Source organism: Zerene cesonia, chromosome 8 (genome assembly GCF_012273895.1).
Source record: "Zerene cesonia ecotype Mississippi chromosome 8, Zerene_cesonia_1.1, whole genome shotgun sequence".
Taxonomy (NCBI): domain Eukaryota; kingdom Metazoa; phylum Arthropoda; class Insecta; order Lepidoptera; family Pieridae; genus Zerene; species Zerene cesonia.
In genome coordinates this window covers 4,705,167-4,727,231 of record NC_052109.1, presented here as the reverse complement: position 1 = coordinate 4,727,231, position 22,065 = coordinate 4,705,167, and the positions used below count along the sequence as shown (strand labels likewise).

At 34.5% G+C, this 22,065-nt stretch overlaps 4 protein-coding genes across 8 annotated transcripts in view; 2 read left to right on the top strand and 2 right to left on the bottom strand.

Annotated features, from left to right (window-relative positions):
* Positions 1 to 1,118, bottom strand: part of LOC119828626 (UDP-glycosyltransferase UGT5-like) — a 3,163-nt gene extending 2,045 nt beyond the window's left edge. The window contains exons 1-2 of the mRNA XM_038350847.1: positions 291 to 1,118; positions 29 to 209 (exon numbers count right to left, since the gene is read on the bottom strand). Coding sequence (XP_038206775.1) covers positions 29 to 209; positions 291 to 1,118 — 1,009 coding nt within the window. The remainder of the gene's footprint in view (positions 1 to 28; positions 210 to 290) is intronic.
* Positions 1,119 to 3,341: 2,223 nt separating this feature from the next.
* LOC119828566 (cyclin-dependent kinase 20-like) lies at positions 3,342 to 5,282 on the top strand. Its single transcript, XM_038350759.1, has 6 exons — positions 3,342 to 3,539; positions 3,719 to 3,907; positions 4,017 to 4,138; positions 4,332 to 4,446; positions 4,703 to 4,930; positions 5,176 to 5,282. The coding sequence occupies exons 1-6, from the start codon at positions 3,342 to 3,344 to the stop codon at positions 5,260 to 5,262; spliced, it is 939 nt and encodes a 312-aa protein (XP_038206687.1). The 3' UTR covers positions 5,263 to 5,282.
* A 26-nt stretch (positions 5,283 to 5,308) lies between these two features.
* On the bottom strand, positions 5,309 to 12,756 carry LOC119828564 (transcriptional adapter 2B). Of its 4 annotated transcripts, none has more exons than XM_038350755.1 (10): positions 12,571 to 12,756; positions 12,426 to 12,485; positions 12,202 to 12,343; positions 11,890 to 12,107; positions 11,672 to 11,744; positions 11,062 to 11,215; positions 10,504 to 10,726; positions 9,182 to 9,249; positions 8,779 to 8,917; positions 5,309 to 7,939 (listed from the first exon to the last, which is right to left on the bottom strand). In XM_038350755.1, exons 1-10 carry the CDS (start codon positions 12,679 to 12,681, stop codon positions 7,799 to 7,801), a joined length of 1,329 nt encoding a protein of 442 aa, XP_038206683.1. In that variant the 5' UTR covers positions 12,682 to 12,756; the 3' UTR covers positions 5,309 to 7,798. The 4 variants fall into 4 exon arrangements, with proteins under 4 accessions (XP_038206683.1, XP_038206684.1, XP_038206685.1 ...); XM_038350756.1 differs by having other exon boundaries at positions 10,519 to 10,726; XM_038350757.1 differs by having other exon boundaries at positions 7,805 to 7,939; positions 9,182 to 9,244.
* Positions 12,757 to 13,985: 1,229 nt separating this feature from the next.
* Positions 13,986 to 22,065, top strand: part of LOC119828510 (WD repeat-containing protein 37) — an 11,460-nt gene continuing 3,380 nt past the window's right edge. Inside the window, exons 1-9 of one of the 2 annotated variants that reach the window (XR_005287770.1) lie at positions 13,986 to 14,407; positions 14,539 to 14,655; positions 15,051 to 15,242; positions 15,734 to 15,906; positions 16,926 to 17,154; positions 18,006 to 18,144; positions 18,531 to 18,600; positions 19,085 to 19,261; positions 19,936 to 20,118. Coding sequence is in view for 1 of the 2 variants with exons in the window: in XM_038350678.1 (XP_038206606.1) it covers positions 14,230 to 14,407; positions 14,539 to 14,655; positions 15,051 to 15,242; positions 15,734 to 15,906; positions 16,926 to 17,154; positions 18,006 to 18,144; positions 18,531 to 18,600; positions 19,085 to 19,261; positions 19,936 to 20,061 (1,401 nt within the window). In the remaining variant the exon portion in view is untranslated. Of the gene's footprint in view, positions 14,408 to 14,538; positions 14,656 to 15,050; positions 15,243 to 15,733; positions 15,907 to 16,925; positions 17,155 to 18,005; positions 18,145 to 18,530; positions 18,601 to 19,084; positions 19,262 to 19,935; positions 21,432 to 22,065 lie in introns of those variants that run through there. The other variant, XM_038350678.1, reaches the window with a different exon arrangement.

Here is a 22,065-nt window from a genome sequence, read left to right as displayed (position 1 = left end):
TGAGGAAACCAAACATTGGTGATTACGTTTTCTGGCAAATTCACCACTGTCGCATTGCCAATCTTCCACAGTATTGTGAACGGCATCTCTCGAAACGCATCAGCTAGAGTTTGTAGTATACTGGTGGAAAGATGTTCAGGTTCCTGAATTGCACCGAAGCTGAAATATATAACACCTTTCGGCGCTGAATCTAAAATTATTTTCAAATCCTGTAAATTATAATTTTAATTAGTATCTAAGCAATAAAACACAATCTCATTAACTGTAATAAGTTAAACATATCCAACTACCTGTTGTAAGGGGTATCCTGGCTTAATTTGAAGACGATCGACGAAAGAAATTGCTGGAACAGTTGGTCTATTACCGATTAAAAGTGGATTACTAGCTATTAACAATATGTCGATATCGTATTCAACCTCTATTAAGTCTCTTTTGAGTCCAAACATTTTCTTAGCAGCAACATCGCAAAGGGGAAGGTAATTATTGTAATATTCATTTCTTGTGCTGAAATGACGATAGAGCTCAACAATTTTTTGCCACCCCGTTATATTTCTGTGGTTTAAGGCATTGACATCTGGATAAAGTATGGGATGAATGGGAGTGCCTTTAGATTCATACTGGTGGACTTTTCCACTCGACGCAGTAATAGAAATGTGTGGAGTTTGATATTTTTCAGCAATCGCATACAAAAGAGGTACATCAGCTTCTGTTATGACGAGGTCAAATTTAACATTTGGGTTAATTAGCAGGGATGTCATCACTTTCGATTTTAGCTGAGCAATGGCTAATTTTAAAGATAAATCATTTATGCTTTTCAATCGAGGAAAATAGTCGTCAGTATCAGTATATAGTCTCTTGTATTCCTCCCAAAATGGCGCCGATTCAGTTCCAACATTGAGTTCTACTATTCTTTCCAATTCTTGAGGATTAAAGTTACCTGGATATGGGGTCATCATGACAACAGAATGTCCTTGTTGAACAAGAAGAGAAATATAACTCCTGAATACGAGGTGATCAGAGAAGGACAAGGAAGAAAAAAGTGCTAATATAGATGCGCTTTGAACTCCTTTACTAGCAATGAATAATAAAAACACCACACTAATTCGACGTAGCCACATCATCTTGTCCCTTTATCCGACTTGCGTCTCAAGTTGCTGAAGTACAAATGGTACCGACCTTTCTTTGGTAACCTGAACGACACACTTAATCAAACATAATAGATTAAATACAAGTGTTCCAAGCAAGGTCATTAAAAGTAATTTGTTTTTTGTGTGGCATGATAACGAATTTAAGCAATGCTTACTTATTCCTATTATAATTATGAATGTGTAAGTATAACTGTGTCTGGCTTATGAAATTTGTATGAAGATAGTCTGAGCCCTTTTTTTTATAGTGGGGAAATCTTGCATAGATACCCAATGGCCCCCGGGGATGGAGCCGTGGGTTATGTCGGATTCTTACCGACCAAAACCCCACTGTGTTCCGTCGAGCCACTTTAGTGAGGGGGCCACGGGAGCTGGTTAAAATTCATTCACGACCCCCTCGGCAGATAGTCTGAGACCTGAGAAAATTCGTCCCATTTTTTTTGTAGGATTAAAGTTATGTACATAATACGAAAACACTAATTTTAAATAATTAAAAAATAAGTCTCATGTTTCCAATTAATTCATAATCATTATACCATAATATTATAATATCTACCGTTTTTGTTACCGCGTTTTGTGCACAGGCGCATTGTGCATGGTATCAGAGCTAAGAAAAATTCTAGTCTAGACATTAGATCAATTGCTCAACATATCGTTCCGTATGTCAGCTTACTCTTCGTCAGGTTATAGTTATTTTTTATGTTAATATTGCGGGCAATCTAAGTGGTAGTTCGCCTGATGGTAATCAATCACTACCGCCCATGAACATTAGTAGAGCCACTGAAAATACCGAATACGTTGCCCGCTTTTAAGAAGTACGGGATATGGGAAGGATTCATGACGTGAATAAAGGACTGCGAAGGGTGGGGAAAAGGAAACAGGACTCCAGCTCGCCCACTCCCCGAATGATTGCAATGTGTGCAATGACTCAGCAACATTTGCATACTATTATTTTACGCCGATCTTATGAGAGTGGTGTGATACCTTTCTCGTTGCGAGCAAACCCAAGTAGGGCCGAAGCGTACTGGAGTCGCACATTAAATCTATTATATAAAATTGTCGTTTCGTGCTATTTGGTACAAACTTCTCCGACAGGGCTAGACATATTATTTTGAAATTTTATGTACATGTCGGGTAGGTATTCAGAGAATACAAGCTAGCAGAGCAGAGCAAACAGCTATTTTACCCCTAAATGATTAACAGAGTCAGCTTAGCGTTGTAAAAAAGTAGTTAGGTCTCAGATTATGAATCAAATTCAGTGGCGTAGCTAGGTACGTAGGGCCTTGGGGCAAATAAAAAAATGGAGCCCACTGCTATCAAAAATGGTAAGGTTTTTGAAGTAAAATCATTAAATATACATATACTTTAAAAATTCTAATAGCATAGTTTCAAATATGCGTATATCTATCTGAATATATGTGAGTCGACTCATATAATAAATGTGTTCCGTAGCTCTAGTGGTAGAGCGTTGACGTATCGCACATATGGTATGGGTTCGTTCCCACAGCGAGCAATGCTTTTTTTTTCAAGATTCTCAACTGAACAAATTTTGTATTCATCGCAATATAATATTTATTTTAATTTAATCATAATTTTGTTTGAAAGAAATAATGTGATGATTAATAAACTATTTATAATAACATTACTTAAAACATAGGTTATAGAGAATTTTCTCAATAAAATGTCATTGAATTGTTCATTCAAAAATATGTCGCTTAGCTCAAGAAACGTTTTCAAACTAACGTGTACTTAGTTCACATTTAATTCAACGGTCATGCGCATTTCACCGTATCCAAACGCATAGATGATTCGAGCGAAACGAGAATCGTTTGACTGCAGTGTCCTGTCATATTTATTTAGAAAATGGGAGTCATATTTATTTAGAAAATGGGAGAAATTTTCAAAAGTTGAGTTCGATTGAGATTTTCTGGTAAGGATTCGAGGGCCCTCTGAGCTTGAGGCCCGGGGCACTACCCCGCATAGCCCCTTAGTACGCCACTGAACAAATTAACATATGAGTAGCAGAAGAGGTGTTGTAAAGATAAATGTGCTTTAATTCTAATCTTATACCATCTGTGTGTCTTATTGTTTGTTGATGATAAGTATCTTTTGTTGGATTTGCCAGTGTTTTTTGGTTGCTTAGCAACACATTCGCGCAACAAAACAAAGTAAAAATTTTATTTTCTAAGTAACAAAATGGACAGAGATATATCAAGCTACTCCGTTGTTGGGCGAATAGGGGAGGGTGCCCATGGTCTTGTATTTAAAGCTCGACATTTACCAACCGGACGAGAAGTTGCTTTAAAGAAAATCCTCATCAAAAATCTAGAGGATGGAATACCGGTCAATGTCATGAGAGAAATAAAGGCACTGCAGCTTTTACGATGTAAATATGTAAGTAAATTTTGAATTTTTTATGAGATGTTTAATTATTAACCGTTCCGTATACAAAAACTTCGAATCTTACCGACATTTTGATCGTTAAACTGTAGCTGCAGCAGTAGTCTGAATCCAGCGGTCTATGATAATTAAGCAAAGTACCTAATAGTTTTGTTACATTCTATTAATTTTAGGTAATTAAACTTTACGACATGTTTCCGCGAGGAATGAGCCTTGTATTAGTATTGGAGTACATGTGTTCCGGGTTGTGGGATATGCTGCATCATAATCAACAAGAACTTACAGTCCCTAGAATTAAATCATACGCCCAGATGTTGTTGAAGGGAACGCGGTATATGCACGCTCATTATGTAATGCATAGAGTAAGTAAAAGGTATTTTGACGGACTTTAAATGCTTATAAATATAAAGCTAACTGCGACACATTTATTTAAACATTTGCATCAATATATCTCATTTATTTCTAACAAAGGATCTCAAACCTGCAAATCTACTCATAAATCACGAAGGGATTTTAAAAATAGCCGATTTGGGATTAGCACGCTTATACTGGCCTGATGGCGGTCGGCCATATTCCCATCAAGTCGCCACGAGGTATTTATTAATATTTTATGTGTTTATATTCAACTGTAAATGTATATTCAACATTTTAATCATACAGCAACTTTTTTTATAATCGTTATTAAAATAGAAAGTGAAAACTTATTTTAACATATTAGTCAATACTAATGCTTTTAATACTAAATTGTAGATCTAAAAAAAGTAATTTTAATGAGATGTTTTGTAGATGGTACCGTGCACCAGAATTACTATATGGCGCCCGATACTATAGCGAGAAAGTTGATATATGGGCCGTAGGTTGTATTATGGCAGAAATGATAACAAAGCAACCACTATTTTCCGTAAGTATCTTCATCAAAATCGACATATATGTTTCCACTGCAACGACAGGGTCCTCCTATGTGAGTTTAGGCATTCACCACGCTGATCTAGTGCGGGTTCGGGGCTGGCAGATGTCACATGTTGTCAATCTTTTAATTTTTGGACACCGGATCACCGTTTCCACCAATGATAAATTGTAATTTTTTGCACGCTTGTCTGATTTGATCTAGAGCCACAGTTTTATGTATAATAATTTCAAAGTCTTTCAAATTGCAGGGTGAATCAGATATAGAGCAGCTAGCAATAGTTTTACAGCATCTGGGCACACCCACAGAAGAAACCTGGCCAGGCCATTCCGACTTACCCGATTATCACAAGATAACATTCCCCGAGTCTCCGCCAATGCCCTGGACGGATATATTCCCAGGGGTCGACCCGGAGGCCATACATTTTGTCAAATCTTTCATATTATATGATGAAAAGAGAAGGATCTCGGCTAAAGAAGTATGCTATTGTTTTTAAGTAACTTCATATAATATGTATATATGTGCAGGTATATAGAGACATGAACTATGGTGAATTAAATGGCATTCTTAAGAATTTGTTCAAAGACGTAAATTTTTCTTTCAACTATATTTTTCGCAGCTTCTGGTATTGAATGAATACTACCTGGTTCTGAAAGAAGATTGTATAGTAACAATTCAAAATATTTTACCTTTTATTTACGTATATCATTCATTTTATTTCAGGCATTAAGGCATTCGTGGTTTCGATCAAAACCTGCACCAGCTTCTTTAGAAGACATGCCAAAACCAACTGCTAATAAATCGAAATGAATAAATGAAAACGCAGTTCATATTAAATAATTTTATTACCCCCCGAATACTCATTATATTTATTATAACCTAAAAATGACATTTTAATATATTGTACTTTAAACATATGTACAGGATAAGGCTGTAAATCGATTTAAATGTCATCATTCATTCTATTATACCTACGAATACTAACGATATCAAATTAATTTTAGAACATTCGAATATTTGTATTATGTATATCTTTGTTTTTACCCAAAACAATTTTTTTGCCAAAGTTATAAATTACATGTTAAAAGTAGCCATTGTATTAAGTACCCATAACATAGAAATCCCTACTGTTTAGACACGTCTGTAGTGGATAGCTAATTAAACTACACCTTATTTATTTTTACATTTGTGACACTTTATAAGACATCCAGAAATGTTCAAAGGATATTTCTCTCTCGCTTTCCAATATACATCATTGAATAGAGATGGCAGTTTATGGCCTATTGTCCACGTAATAGGCTCATCATGCGCACACTCCCTCAATTGACGATTGCAAAATGAATAGTTGCATCTTGCTTAATAATAGGAATAATCATAACTGTGTCACCCAGCTGCACGCTACTACAACTCGACCAACTCTCGAAAGAGAAAAAATAAGTTTTTGTAGCGTGATACGTGATCTTGGACATAATAAATATGTAAAAAACGCATATCGCCATTTGTAGGTTGCATGCATTAGTCATGTGACGCATCAGTGGACAATAGGCCTAAATTTTTCTTGTTAATATTAACTCACTATTGCATTACACTGCTTTATATAAAAGCGCATATTTAAACTAATATATTATGTTGAAAAGTTCGTTTGTTTGAACGCGCTAATCTCGGGAACTAATGTACCAAAAGGACATAGTTTTTTATCTTGCAAACACTACAGGAATGGGGTGCGCAGAATGAAATCCCGGGACTCTCTTGCTTAAGCTTAGCATAATATAACTTGAAACTATAAATACAAAAAACGGCAATAGTGACACTTAAAGAGATCATTGAAACCCAATCATATGATAATCACAACATAACTAAAATATTATACATATTATAATATATGAGCCAACATGCATCCTATTAAATGTTTTTTTTTTAATTTTACATAATCATATTGAATCAACCGTTTAACTCTATTTAAATATTTAGGTAATGTCTTTTTATGTACTACACAACTTTCAACATTTAAACCCAAGAGATATATCTCATACAATGATAAGGTATTTTAACTTAATATTCTATAAATAGATAACATACAAACAAAAAGACATGAAAATTACAATATACTTTATATGTACAATATTTAATTAACTAATACAAATTAGTTGAGAATTCTATGATTCTTCTTGTGAAATGAGGTATCTAAATACTTATATAACAGCCTAGACAATTAAAAATATCAATTTTATACATTCACTACTTATTAGTAATTTAAATACTGAGTTTCTATGTTTTTGGCCAAGTAGACCACCAAGTAGACGTAACCATAGCTAATAAAATTAATTTTACACATATATTAAAATAGTGCCTGTAAAAGAAAGAGCTTTGAAGAGTTGTTGCAATGTTGTTGTTGCTAGAATCAAAATCAATTGTCTATAATCAAAATAATATTCAAGTAAATTTCTTACTTCTCTGCATGAGATTTAAAATATTATGAAACCATATTACTATATTTACAAATAGTGCCTACATAATCGATGAAAAATCGAAAATAAATATGTGCTAAAATTTCCTGTTATATAGGAACAAACAAATATTTAATTATTATTTATATTGATTCATTTAAACTGAAATTATATTATGCATGCGTCTTTTTTCTAATGACCCAGAAGTTTTATTCAAGATTAACAAGCCATTTTAAATAAATATTAGAGTTGACCTAATGTAATTAATATAAGTCATGAAATTCTAGTGAAAGTAATATACACCAAGGGCATCTATATCTTAGCCAAAGATGGCACTAACAGCTTACAAGCAAAAATGATGAGCTATGGTTTAGTAATGCACGTTTACGTTCGCGTATGCAACGCACTTTAAGTTAAGTGCCAATCTATGGTGTATAGGCACTGTTTAGTTTTCAAATACATATACATACATTTACCTCGTTTTTAGGGCATCAAACAATTATAAAATAAAGTAATTGACAGATTACTGATTGTATCTGATCCATACAAATTAATTTTTCATCAAGTCCAATATTTTTACAATGCGATTTCAAGGTAAAATGATTTCTAAAACCCATAGTTTCCACGCACGGGTTTCACGATAGATTAAACTTTCACTCACTCAGTAATGTTTCACATACTACACACAATGTTCGTTTATAGATAGACATATAGATATTTCACAATTGATTTATACATGCGATATTCATATCACTTTCAAATCACACAGAAATGAGTTGATTTATAGTGCAAAGACAGTCATCTGTTATTTTTCACTTGTACCAAAATATAACAGGGATTCCCTGTCATTTTTCACATGTCCAAATTTTTCACGGTGATTTTTCATCCTTATGTTGATGTTAATTTCGTATCCAACCAGCGGCGTGGAGGTAATGCTTTAGCGCGTGGTCCAGTTCGCAGTGCGGCGTTGCCGGTCGGCGCAGGAGCATGCCCTTGAGTGTGATATATTGAGCTGGGGCTAGACTGAGCGTATTGCATAACTGAAACATAATATTTTTGACAATAAGAAAATCTGGATAATCGTAATTTTAGATTGTACTCTGTTCTAAGATGGGAAATAAATAAATGCAAAAAAAGTTGCATTTCTCTTCCTAATAAGTAGTACCTAATAGTTAAAATGATTGGATTTTATAAATAGGAATCGACCACTTCGTAACAATATTTTGTTATTGTATGCCATTACATATTAATATGTGGTAGTCGAGCACGCTTCGGCACGAATTGGGCCAGCTCGCACCGGGGAAGTACCACACCCCCACAGAAGACCGGCGTGAAATAGCATTCTGCTGTGTTTCGTTCGGTGAGTGGGGGAGCCGGAGGCCCATATCCTTTTCCTTACCCTTCCCAGTCCTTTCCTTTATTCCTATCGCCAATTCTTCCGTAATCCCTTTCCAAAAAGTCGGCAATCCATTTGTAGAGGCGTAAGGTCTGTAATGGACCTTATGCCTCTCCAAATGTTCATGGGCGGTGGTAGCGCTTACCATCAGGCGTCCCACCAGCTCCATTGCCGACTGTAACATAAAAAAAAAAAAAAAAAAAAAAAAAAAAAAAAAAAAAAAAAAAAAAAAAAATTATATTACGAGAAAATAGTGCCTAGAAAAATAATAAAAATTACAAATACCATTGCATAAGCTTCTTAATACAACGCCTTTTTAATCAGCAATAAATTGCATATATATAAATATATATTGAAATTATATATTTAAGGCTGAAAAATAACCGGCAGGAACCAGGCAACAACCTTATCATGGTTCCCTGTACAAAAAATGAACTGGTCCTTCGAGCCGGATAACCTAGTATGCTACAAGGGCCCACACACCTGAGCCTCGTTAGTGTTGAGCAGCTGTCTCTGGTGCGGCGCGGCGGCGCTGCAGCAGCTCCTTCTGGAGCAGCCACATGCGGTACTTCCGTCCCGTGTGCACCTTGGGCTGGTGGAACTTGAGACGCTTTCGACGTCTCTGTATCAGAAATATGTATGTATTAAAGATTGTATACTGAAATCATATTTTAAGCACGTAATTGCTAGGGATTACGTACTTGTGATGTATATGTTTGGAATTTGATGATATATCAACCAAGACATAAAATTTTAATAATACGACTAAAAAAATTTAGTTTCTCTCTAAAATCTTAATATGTCAAAAAAATTGATAAAATTATTGAGTCGGGTACAAAGCAAATTTAAATTAGACAGATATACAGAAAGTAAATAAAAGGCTTACTTTTTTCTTTGCTGCTGCGCGGTCTGCGTTTGCTCTTTTGTCTGTGTGTCCAGACACCCACTGCTGCCCTGGCGAATACAATTGTTATACGGGATCAAACACACAACTACACGACACGAGGGGCTCGTGTTAGTATTCACTTATTACAAAACACAGATAAAGTATATTAGATTAGATTAATTAATGAAAGAAGAATAAGCGAATTTTTAAACAGTTTTTTTAAACAAAGAAATATGATATAACAAGATTTTTATATCTTGATAGAACTTTATATTTGGTGCTAATAATATTTGGTAAAGTGCCAACTTTAAACATAAAAATCTTTTGAATATGATATTTCATACAGATAATAAATATACATTTTTTTCTTTATGCAAACAAACTTTAGTATCGTAAGTCATAACCATTTTTAGGCAATAATTAGGTTTAAACTTCGCGATAAAAGAACTACTTTACATTTGTAGTTACTCTCCGATTGAAATACAAATACGAACAATGTCGTACACAATATTACTCTATTAATATTATAATATTTAATAACTAATAGAAAAAGCAATTAAAAAAAAAACATCAGAATAGATGAATATAATAAAAAAACATGATATATTATACCGCTACATTTAACTATGAGAATCATCATGCATAGTTAAACAGCTACCAACGAAACAAATCGCGGAAGCAGAAGCGTATGTCTTATTAAACCATGCACAAGTAATGGATGAAAGTGTCGACCATGACTGAGGACAACATTAAAACTACCCACATTTGTAAGAAAAATATGAAATATATAGTATGAAATATGTGTACAACGGCATTATCACATACATTAAAAACATTGTTTTCAATTATAGATGGTACTCTACAACAATCACAATTCTTTTCGTTTTTTTTCAATTCATTTTCTCTGTTATTTTAACAAGATACGAAATACTTATCCTATAGCTTGGTACTAATGAACAAAAAGTAAGCAAATAACCACTATACTCAACAATAGCACCAAGCTGTCGATCTTACTTTGTGAGGGTAGATGCTGAAAACAAAATCCACATGTACCCGCATCATATAACGATAATGTCGTTGTGTGGCATCAATTCATGCAAATTAATATCAATATGCGTAAAAAAATGCCCATTATTGAAGTGAAAACTTATTTAAACAACTCTCACTCTCACTCTCTATTATATCTCTATTATAATTCATATATATTTAATAACTGCGAGAATTCATTAAAATTTTCCATCATTTACCACACCATTTCACATAAGTTGTCACTTCACAGCAAACAAAGTAGCGTGTGACCGCACAGCGAAAAGCAAAGGTACCAGTCGCATTCTCACGTCGGCGTGGCCGGTGTGCCGGCGGTGGTGCGCGTGCTGCTCGTAGTGCGCGCACTCCTCCAGCCGCGTGACGCCCGCCAGCCGGTAGCGGTGCAGCTCCGCCAGCCGCACGCGCAGCTCGCGCTCGCGCCACAGCCCCGCCACCACCGCCGTGTGCTCCGCGCGCCCGTAGAACTGCGCCGTCCAGCGGAGCCGCTCCGTGAACTCCCTGCGCATCATTCACATGCTTATTAACATTGAACACGCCCTGGGTGCATACAATAATGGTGAAAAATATTTGAAATTGAGTGATTCAATGATATGCCTTTTCAGGAAATATATTACACTGACCTGGTCAATAGGCTCCATGTAAATTAAAACTCTTGAATAACAAAGAAAGTCAGGGTTAAACATAGTCATATGTATTAAGTTCTAGAGCCAATCAAAATACAATTTTTACAACCTGAATGATGTCTTTCAGAAGTATTTTTATTGAAAACTTATCCTATTTGTTTCATACAGTCACTTTAGAAAATTCATGCAGTTCATAAACATATGACTTACTTCTTCTCTTTGGCGAGTTTTCCCAATGTCTTTTGTTTGTTGCGTTGGTTATTAAAGAAAACAGAAACGAGTTGAAAATCCCTTACAAGCCTTTTTCTTCTTGTTCTCTCACGAAGCCTCCGGGTGTATATATCCACTTGGGATAACTTGAGGGCTGAAAAGTAACAGGTTAGGTCTTAATAAATACAGACATTAAGAACAATGTAGTATGTGTTTGCTCTATTAAACAGATACCATGAAAACTTAAAGCAATATTAAAAGGACAATGAATATAAAAAAGTATGAATAACATTGTTTTAACCATTTTCAAAGTGAAGAACATTTACCAAGTAACTTTAAATTATATTGTTTATCAGCATAGGAGCAGCATTGTTTCTGAGGTGAGTGATCTTTCTCTAATCAATTACAATATCAGTGATAGATTTTTAGTAGTTTGAAGAAAACTTAACTCAAACCTAACGGAAACCTTCTAACTCCATAAATACTGTAATTCTTGTTTGATAGCGATTACATTTACAGTGACTATGTCATGCTTGCTGCATTATGCAGTACTTTTCTAAAAACAGACGTATTTTATTTTAATAACAGAATAACTATGTTTGTAACCTACCAACATCAAGCTCATCATCTTCTGGATTGAGTGACAATGTTGATATTAACTGTTCTGCTTCATGATCATGCTCCTGAAAATTTTGAAATAAAGAATCATCAATAAATTTTTATAAAGCTGTAATGAGATATACATCCTTCATTTTATAAACTGTTGCTCATCAGTCAATTTATTTCCCGTGTAAATGTTTTATGTTATGTTTTGTGGATTACACTCACTCTTTCAAAGTCATCCCTATTTGACATATATCCAAGTTGAGCTGCTTCATCGGCAGAAATTGATAAAGGTGGAAGGCGTGAAACAGCACTAGGACTGAGGGGCCCTTGGTCTTTATCTGGACAGTGCAAGGAAGGTCGACTGGTGCTTTCCACATTTCCCCATGTTGCTCGACCTATGCTACCTTCCAGGTACCTTGCTATATATTCATCTTTGGCTTCTGCAATCAGAAATATTTATGATATATATGATAATAATAATCATATATATATATATATATATATATATTTATACCCTTTACTTCAACACTATACCTTCTGGTGTCCGTGTTTCTATATGCTTAGCTATATCCTCCCAATTCCCAAACCCAAATTGTTCTATTGCATCTAGTAATCTTACTTCTTCGTTGGCTGACCAATTATTGCGTCCCAAGAATATACCAAATGCGCCAGCGTCCTAAAATAATAATAAAATTAACAAAAATTCTAAAATAATATGTATAAATTTTTTATTCATAAAAATGTATGAAGATACTTACCATAAATTGATAGGAATGATCATTTTTATGTGGGCCGATTTCAGCACCAAGTGAAAAACACTGAAAATGTACGAAACCAAAACAATAAAAATTTAAATAAAGCGCCAAAACTTCAAACTATATGACAAGGACACCAGTAATTTACCTGCAAACAAATATCAAAGTCTTTACACTCTGCACATCTTACTCGTACACCGTTTATTTCTTCTTGGCAATAGGTACAATTATATTTCGCATATAAATCAGAAAAAGACATCTTAAAACTAAAGCATTAAATAAAAATTTGCTAACAAACTTTGGCAGTTTTTCGTCAACTACGCGGCAGCCATATTTTATCACAGATAGAAGATAAACGTTGTACAGCTGGTTTAAAAAAGCATAATAACACAGGTAATAAATTTTTTGTCTATGAACCATATTATAATGCACCTTTTACACTACACTAAAATTAGCCGACTTAATTTAGTTATCAATGAATTTAGGAAAGTATCGCATTCAGCGATTAAACATCCTAAACTTAGGAGTCAGGATGGTTTCCGACTGACTGAAATATTAAAGAGTCTAATCGGAAATACATTTAGGAAGGTAATCACACTTAGTAATCTATAACTTTACTTATACTGACTCTAAGGAATAGCCCATATTTTTCAAGGACAATTTTTGTAGAAAAGGTTTGAATTGAATTTTAGTTTTAATTTTTCGTTATCATAGGTTTTAACTTTTAATATGTAATTTAACGAACTCGTATCCATTCCTAGATTATTTCTGAATCCATTGGTATTTTGTTCTAAACACTCATAATGTACATTATCTAAATCAGTACCTAAACTTAGGATAGTGTGATCCTATAATTACTAACTTTGCTTCTACATTTAGAAACGTAGTGTAACAAGTGCTTATGCGAAAATGGCAACGAAAATCTTATTTCTTACTAGCTGTGCCCCGCGGTTTCACCCGCGTAAGTCCGTATCCCGTAGGAATATCGGAATAAAAAGTTGCCTTTATGTTATTCCAGTTATCCAGCTGTCTACGTACCAAATTTCATGGCAATTGGTTCAGTAGTTTTTACGTAAAAGAGTAACAAACATCCATACATCCATACAAACTTTCGCATTTATAATATAAATAGGACAAGTTATACTATATATGGTTATATATATTGCCTATATGGTTGTATCTATGTATATACACATAAAGTTTCGTGAGAATCGATCCAGCCGTTTCGGAGGAGTATGATAACTAAAATTGCGACACGAGAATTTTATATATATGGAAACTAGTTGACCTAGCAAATGCTTTTCTGCCTTACTCTTATCATTTAGGGGTATGAAAAACAGATGTTGGCCGATTCTCAGACATACCTAATATGCACATAAATTTTCACAAGAATCGGTTCAGCCGTTTCGGAGGAGTTTGGTAACTAAATCTGTGACACGGGAATTTTATGCATAACATGAAAAATTTATATGACGTAAACAATCTACATCAAGAAAGCCACACGTCCATAAATAATAAAATGTTATGTTAAAAAATATAAATGTCAATTATCAAATTGGCAATCGTATGCCAATTGCCCAATGCCAATATTTTTGTTGCAAATTGTTATGAAGTGATCGAATTTTTAACTTCTTATAAATAAATTCACTACACGTGTTTGCGATTGTTAATACTTCATATTCATCATTAGTAGTAGACGTCTTATATTATTATTATAAAATCTTCGGTATTAATCGTTTCAATTGCAATGTGATAGTTGATTGAATCTTCCTGTCTGTGTAGCAAGAGTTAAACCTAGTTACCAAACATGAAATCTAGTAAACGAAGGCTTCAGGCACTCACAGAGGGTTCCGAAGGCTTATCCAACTATTTAAAAATGGAAGATTCTGAGACATCGATTCCACCTGTGTTTAGATCACGATTGCACGAGTTATTTTCTCAAATAGAAAAAGAATTTGACCTTCTTTATTCAGAAAATTTGAATTGTAAGTAAACAAGTTTATGTTTTTTTAAGGATTATCCTTTGGTTTTTATTGTAACCTTCAAGGTTCTGACAGCCTGTATGGTCAAAATATAGCAAAACATTTTAGAGCTAATACTATATTTATTGTTTTAGTGCAAGAGAAAATTGATATTTTAAGTGAAAAACTTGAGAGAGAGAGTTGCATTGGTGACAAACAAAATGTTGATTATATTGAATTTGAGACATCAGGAAAAAATTCGAAAGCAAAAAGTAAGTAATATTATTTTATAGGTCTTAAAACATATAAATTTTATGTTTCATACTATCATAGATAGATATATATATTCATTTGATTAATTACAATTAAGTTTTGAAAAAAAAAATCTTATTGAACAGCTATCAAACATGATAATGAATTTCCAATTTTAAAACATTGCTAACAGCAAGTGATAAACATTGAAATCACAGAAATACTTTTTCTATGGATTTAAAAAGCTATCAAATCAAATGGTAGATAAATGTAGTATCAAATTATGATAAGATAAATTCTTAGATTTGTTTCATTCTTGTGTTCCATTTTCTGTTGTTAAGAAGTTTGAATATAATGAGGCTGATATCAATGAAATCTTGTCCATCGTTGGATTTAAAATCTCTTGATCTTCCAGTATCACAAAATAACTCGCAAAAGGTAAAAACCAGTCATAAATTAAGAGTGCAGACTAGTAAGATTGTGTCTAGTTTTAAAGCACCTTCATACAGTTGTCAGCTTGTTAGAGAGTTTACTGGACACAAGGATGGTATCTGGGATGTCTCATCAGCCAGACCTGGTCAAGCACTCTTTGGAACTGCCTCAGCAGGTAAATATCAATGACCTTATGTCACCAACAAACAAATTTCTGTATGCAGTTAAATAATATATTGTGCCAGAAAATGACATGGTGATATTTTGTGGTATAGTAAAGTGAAGAAAGCATGGTTCACATTCACATATATAATTTAAAGTACTTGTCTGTTTGGACTGGACTTTGGTTTGAACATAAAGAAATTTTCAAAACTGAAAATAGGTATATATGGATATCAGTTATACAAAAACAATACACAATTCAAATTTTAAAGAGATGTGGGAATTAACTTAGATTAATTATCATGATAACAGGTTGTTTTTCATAATCATGTTTCATTAAAACAAAAGTAAAAAGGATTACAAAAAAATTATCTATTGTTTTGTCTTTTTCTTTTTATATTGAAAAACCTAAAATATGATAGCATTAACATAAATTATTTATACATAAAATAAAGAATATCCTGTTCCTGAACTTAGTATTCAATTTCCTGTTATATTTCTCAGATCACACTGCCTGTGTATGGAGTGTGGAATGGGGCAAGTGCTTATTGCAGTACACTGGTCACTCTGGTTCAGTCAACTCTATCAAATTCCATCCAAGCAGGGACATTGCTTTGACCAGCAGTGGTGATAATACTGCACATGTATGGCAAGCTGCTGTCAATTGGGATTTACCGGTTTGTATTTTCACTAAGAATAGCAGACTCAATAGAATTAATTAAAAAGATTCCTGCTTATTTCAATAACAAGCCTATAATCAAAAACTGGTTATAAGTTGAGAATTTATATTTGTGTTAAATGATACTGGTTGATTATAAAAAAAAATATTGTAAAAAGATTTATAACATTTTGACCGCCTTTTTGGCATAGTGGCTAATGTGTGAGCATAGAATTGAGGGGTCCTAGGTCAATTGAGTGTTGATCTGTAATATTTCATTGTGTTACAGTTTTATATGAAACTTTTGACATGGTAATATGTTACACCAATAGCGCATTTGTTCTGTAAAATGGTACACCAATATGCTCATTGGTATTAAAATCAGGTTGATATAAAACATCAATCTTCATGTTCGCGATTTGTTTTTTTTTTTTTTTTTTTTTTTTTATGACACAGTCGGCAATGGAGCTGGTGGGCCGCCTGATGGTAAGCGATACTACCGCCCATGAACATTTATAGAGGCATAAGGTCCATTGCAGTCCTTACGCCTCTACAAATGGATTGCCGTCTTTTTGGGAAGGGATTAAGAAAGGATTGGCGAGAGGAATAGAGGAAAGGACTGGGAAGGGAAGGAAAAGGATATGGGCCTCCGGCTCCCCCACTCACCGAACGAAACACAGCAGAATGCTATTTCACGCCGGTCTTCTGTGGGGGTGTGGTACTTCCCCGGTGCGAGCTGGCCCAATTCGTACCGAAGCGTGCTCGACTACCACATATATTTGGTTTGGAATATTAAAAACAAAAAATGCTAAATGTTCTTAATACAAGTGAAAGTTCTAATCTATTCCCACTCTTACATTAATGATTTAACAATGTTGAACATTTCAAAATAATATATTAATGGATAAGTAATTCATAAATAAGATATATCTAGGTTAACTATTTATTAGGGAGTGAAATATTACAACCTTGTAGCAGATATTTTGCACATTTAGTGTTAATTGAAGTATAACAATAAATTTTCATATTTATGTGTAGCGTGGCCAATCTTCTGAGGAGGAACTCGAAGGTGGTGGTGAAGAGAGCCTAGGTGAAGGCGAGAGGCCAGAAGTGCTCCGTACACCGCTCACAGAACTAACGGGACATTTGGGTGTGGTGGTTGCAGCTGACTGGCTCACTGGTGGCGATCATGTGATCACTGCATCATGGGATAGAACAGCTAATTTGTATGATGTAGAAACGGGAGACTGTCTCCAAATATTAACAGGTATTTTCTTGCTTTGAATTTTTATATCAAAGGATCAGTAAATAGTTTTTTCTTTTTTATAAACCATAATTTATCATCCATATAATTATGCTTGCCTCAATATTAGCATAAAGATATGGGTAATAAGGACATTGTCATTATATACATTTATTGAATGTGGTTTATGAGCATCATTAATATATAAGAACATATAAATTAGTGAAACAAAAGTCTTGAATTTCTTAATCCATTGCTTATTATGTAATTCATTAATTGCATATCATGCTGAGCATACTGAGTACCTATTTAACTGTACAAATTCATTCTCCATGCTGACCATTAGTTATATATTAATTATGGACATAACTGTACATTTTGTATTTATAAGTAAGAAATTTAATGAAATTTCAAGGTGACAATATAATTGATGTTGTTGGCTGAATTACAATAAAAATATAAGTATCCATACTAATATTCTAACGCGGAAATAATTTTATCTGTCTGTCTCTTGGTCACGCCTAAGCCACTGAACCGATTTGGATGACAAAAGATAGTTTGTGATTCAAGAAATGATATAGAACAATTTTTATCTAGAAAATTCTACCAAACTCTTATCTTTTCCTCTGCTTAGGCAGGCTGGAAGCTTCTTAATTATATAACCATTCTAAATAATACTTTTTTATACCCGAGATTTTGGTACTTACAAGCTTCTAGTGTCTAGATATCTTGGATATTCAGATATTTCATGATTTTGTTATCACCCCGTTTAGAGTTCCATATCCAAATAAAAGAAACTGTATAATATTTTTCGTTTCTCTTTCTTTTTATCTCTACCTTAATACTCCTTTTATAACAATTTCTCACATCTCCAGGTCACGATCACGAACTAACCCACGCGTCAGCTCATCACAGCTCACGGCTGGTGGTCACCGCGTCCAGGGATACGACCTTCCGGCTCTGGGACTTTCGAGAACCGATACATTCTGTATCTGTGTTCCAGGGACATACGGAGTGAGTTTTTTTTATTTTTGATTTTTTTGTTAATGTGAACATTGCTATTGATAAAGATGTGAAAACGTGATGTAACATTTATTTTGCGTATCTAATTGCCACTGATCTGCTCTGTCTTTAATTATATATGTAAATGTATGTCAATGTGTAAATTCATTTATTTTTATGTTATTTTACAATTTATAGTATGAGCGTTAAGATTTAAATAATAAAATGCTTAGAAGTTTTAATAAAAATTACATCATAATTATTTTTCCAATTTATTGTTATTGTTGATACTTTAAAATAAATATTATTTATAATATATACTATATTCAATATTTTCATCATAAAGTTCTTTTTTTAAGTATTATGTTACTTAACTACACAATGATTTATATCCTTAGGAGTGTCACATCAGCCGTGTTCACACGAGAGGACAAAGTTGTGTCTGGATCAGATGATCGGTCAGTTAAGGTAAGATAATCTGAATACATATTGATATTTTTTAATTAATGTCTTGAAGATTTTGTTATAATATTCCAATTAAAAAGTTTCGCGTATAAGAATATATGTACATGTAGTTGATTTGCATTAAATGCAATTTATTAATAACGAAGAAAATTTTAAGAGTAGAGTCTAAATAGTCTGAACACAAAAAAATGGAAGAATTCGATTTCTGACGTTGGGTTGTCACGGTATAAGATTCCGAACTATAGCTACGGTAAAACGAAGAAAAAATTTATATAAAATAGTTAATCTTTCCACTGTTTCACACCAAGTTTCCAAACAATATGATCTATATATATATAATATTCTTATGTCGCAATGTTTGTTACCGTACTCCGAAACGACTGGACTGATTCACATAAAATTTTGTGAGCGTATCGGGTGAGGCTGAAAATCGGCCAACATCTATTTCGCTTACCCCTAAATGACATATAATATTTGAACCAACCAGGTGTGGGACGTCCGCAACATGCGCTCAGCGCTGGCCACCATCAGGTCGGACTCGTCCGTGAACAGGGTGTCGGTGAGCGGCGGCGGGCTCATCGCCATCCCGCACGACAACCGGCAGGTGCGCCTGTTCGACCTGCTGGGGCAGCGGCTGGCCAGGCTCCCGCGCTCCAGTAGACAGGTGGGTCATTGATCTTCGAGATTTCCCCTACCCTTATTTTTCGGTAGAAATAATGTTTTTTTTAATTAAATTTTATGTCTGTTTCCGACCCATTATCTCTTTCCCACCATTCCCATCTATTTTTCATCGATCCATTTCGGTTCCTATATCTCGTCGTTAATCCTGTACTCATCTCTGTCCCGGTGGTGGCTTACGCGTTTGTAGACACACGTCCTTTGCCATTAACCCTTAATGGGTGGGTCATCACCCACCCGTTAAGGGTTTCTCGAGCCATCGCTCGCGAATCACCAGATCGGTTGCCTGCTCTTACATAAAAGAGAATTTCCCACACGTACACAGTACGCATAGGTTTAAAAAGCAAGTAAAAAAGTCTGAAATGTCTTTATCTGATAAAAAGACAATTGGAAAATTCTGTTGATTATTTTATTTGATGTAGATTATATTTTCAATACCCTTTTTAGACCTATGTATCCTGCTCATGGGTGTGATCAATCACTTATTTACACAATGCATGGTTAATATCTATTTTTTGACTGAAATCTAAACTTCGATGGCGGCTGTTCTGAGGTAACAAAGTAAAAAAAAATACAGTCCATTTGATGACCTGGTAGTTTTTATTCGAAATGGGTTGAAAAATAGCAGGCACATGAATATAACTTAACTCGCACTTGCAGGGCCACCGTCGCATGGTGACGTCAGTGGCGTGGGCGGAGGACATGACGTCGAACATAAACTTCTTCAGCTGCGGCTTCGACCGGCGCATCCTCGGCTGGTCGGTGCAGCCGTCCAAGGAGAACTGAGCGGTGCTCTCGCCCTGGAGCGTTCTGGAACACCTCGCCGGTTTCTGAATGTGTTTTGTAAGTGGATGTTGTGGATATTGGTTGACCGGCTCTCGAACCCTAAATGTCATATCCATCTTCGATCTTTCTGGAACAGCTCGCCGGTTTCTGAATGTGTGTTGTAAGTGGATATTGTGGATAATTTAGGACCGGCTCGCGTACCTAACGGTACACAGCGATCCGTCGATAGTCTGAAGTGTTCACCTTTAAGGATTCCAGATTAGCTTGACGATTTCTAAGCGTGTGTTGAAAGTGGATATTGTGGATATTGGTTGACCGGCTCGTGAACCCAAATTCCTCTAATACTTACTCGGAAAACCTCTTATCCAATAGGGTATATAACAATCGATCGATGCTTGTGTACTCACCATGAATGTGCTCCAAATCTCCACGGCGGTTTCTGACTGATCAGAATTGACGTTACCAAGAAACCATTATAAAAGATACGCAAGATTCCAGTCGTGCTCAAAATGTATCTATATTACTTCAAGTTTATTTTGCATTATCTACAAATCCATACAACTAATACGAGGGTGGTGATATAACTATATGTGATTCTGTAACATCTTCATATGTATGTCGCTGTAAAATTGTAAACAACATTAGATAATAATCTAACTCGCGACATTTCAAACTGTCGAAAGATTGAGTTCCGAAACCAACTCACAATTGAACGCATTATTTTCCGGTAGATCCTACTAATATTATAAATGCGAAAGTTTTTAAGGATGTTTGTGCGTTTGTTGCTCTTTCACGCAAAAACTACTGAACCGATTGCAGTGAAATTTGGTACGACAGCTGGACCACTGGAATAACATATAGTCAACTTTTTATCTCGATAATCCTACGGGATACGCACTTACGCGGGTGAAACCGCGGGGCGCAGCTAGTATAATATAATCTATCGCAGAGATTACAATCTCACGCCCGTAACGCTGTCAACTGTCATGGCGCGGTATGGCAAGTGGTCAAATTGATGCTTGGGTACGTCAAGTGCCAGTTGCGAAGCGCAGGAGCCCTTAGGGCATCTATTTCCGTATAGTTTTAAAATAAACTAAACCTAACCCGTTACATCCAAACTCAAACTCAATACTTTTTTTATTCAATGTTTGAGCTTGAGTTTGGATTCATTCGATCAATCAGCGCGCGAGGTGCATTCCATCGAATATTATTTATATTAAAAACCGTTTTTTTATAATAACTATAGTAATCTTACAATTATCGTTCGATTTGAAACTTTTTAGAAGAGAAATTCTTAGTTCCTTTAATGTTCCGTAGTAATGTCGCTCCTACAGTCCTAGAAAATATAGCATGTAGTTCTTGATGGATGTGCAGAAAGGAATGAATGTATCATTTAATGATTTCTATATCCCATTAATTCTTTATTTCACTTTAAATTACTGGAAGATCGTTAGAATCAATTTATTAAATCTATAATAATATTATAAAGCTGAATAGTTTGTTTTTTCGAACGTAATAATCTCAAGACCCATGGGTCCGATTTGAAAAATTCTTTCAATGTTACATAACCCATTTATTGAGGAAGGCTATAGGCTATATATGTACCACGGGCGGAGCCGGGGCGGGCCGATAGTAAATTAATAAAAAGCCAATTACTTTAAATTACTTTATACTAGAAATTAATAGCATTGCGTTTTAGGTTTATCATATAAAACTTAATAGTATGCCCTATAATCCTTCAAGAATACATGTTGAACATAGTTATAGTATATTACTATATCATTATTATAAATATATTAATCTCGGGGTATAAGTGAAGTCAAATATCTCTTACATTTAAATTATAAAGCATAGTATACTCGTGTGTTCTCCGTTCGTTATCTTTATTTAAAATGTGGCTTTAAAATATACCACAATACAAAATATAACATTTATACTTAGTCTGGCCATAAATACTGTTACACTTAATTATAAAAAAATATTACATTTGAATTTCGAATCTGT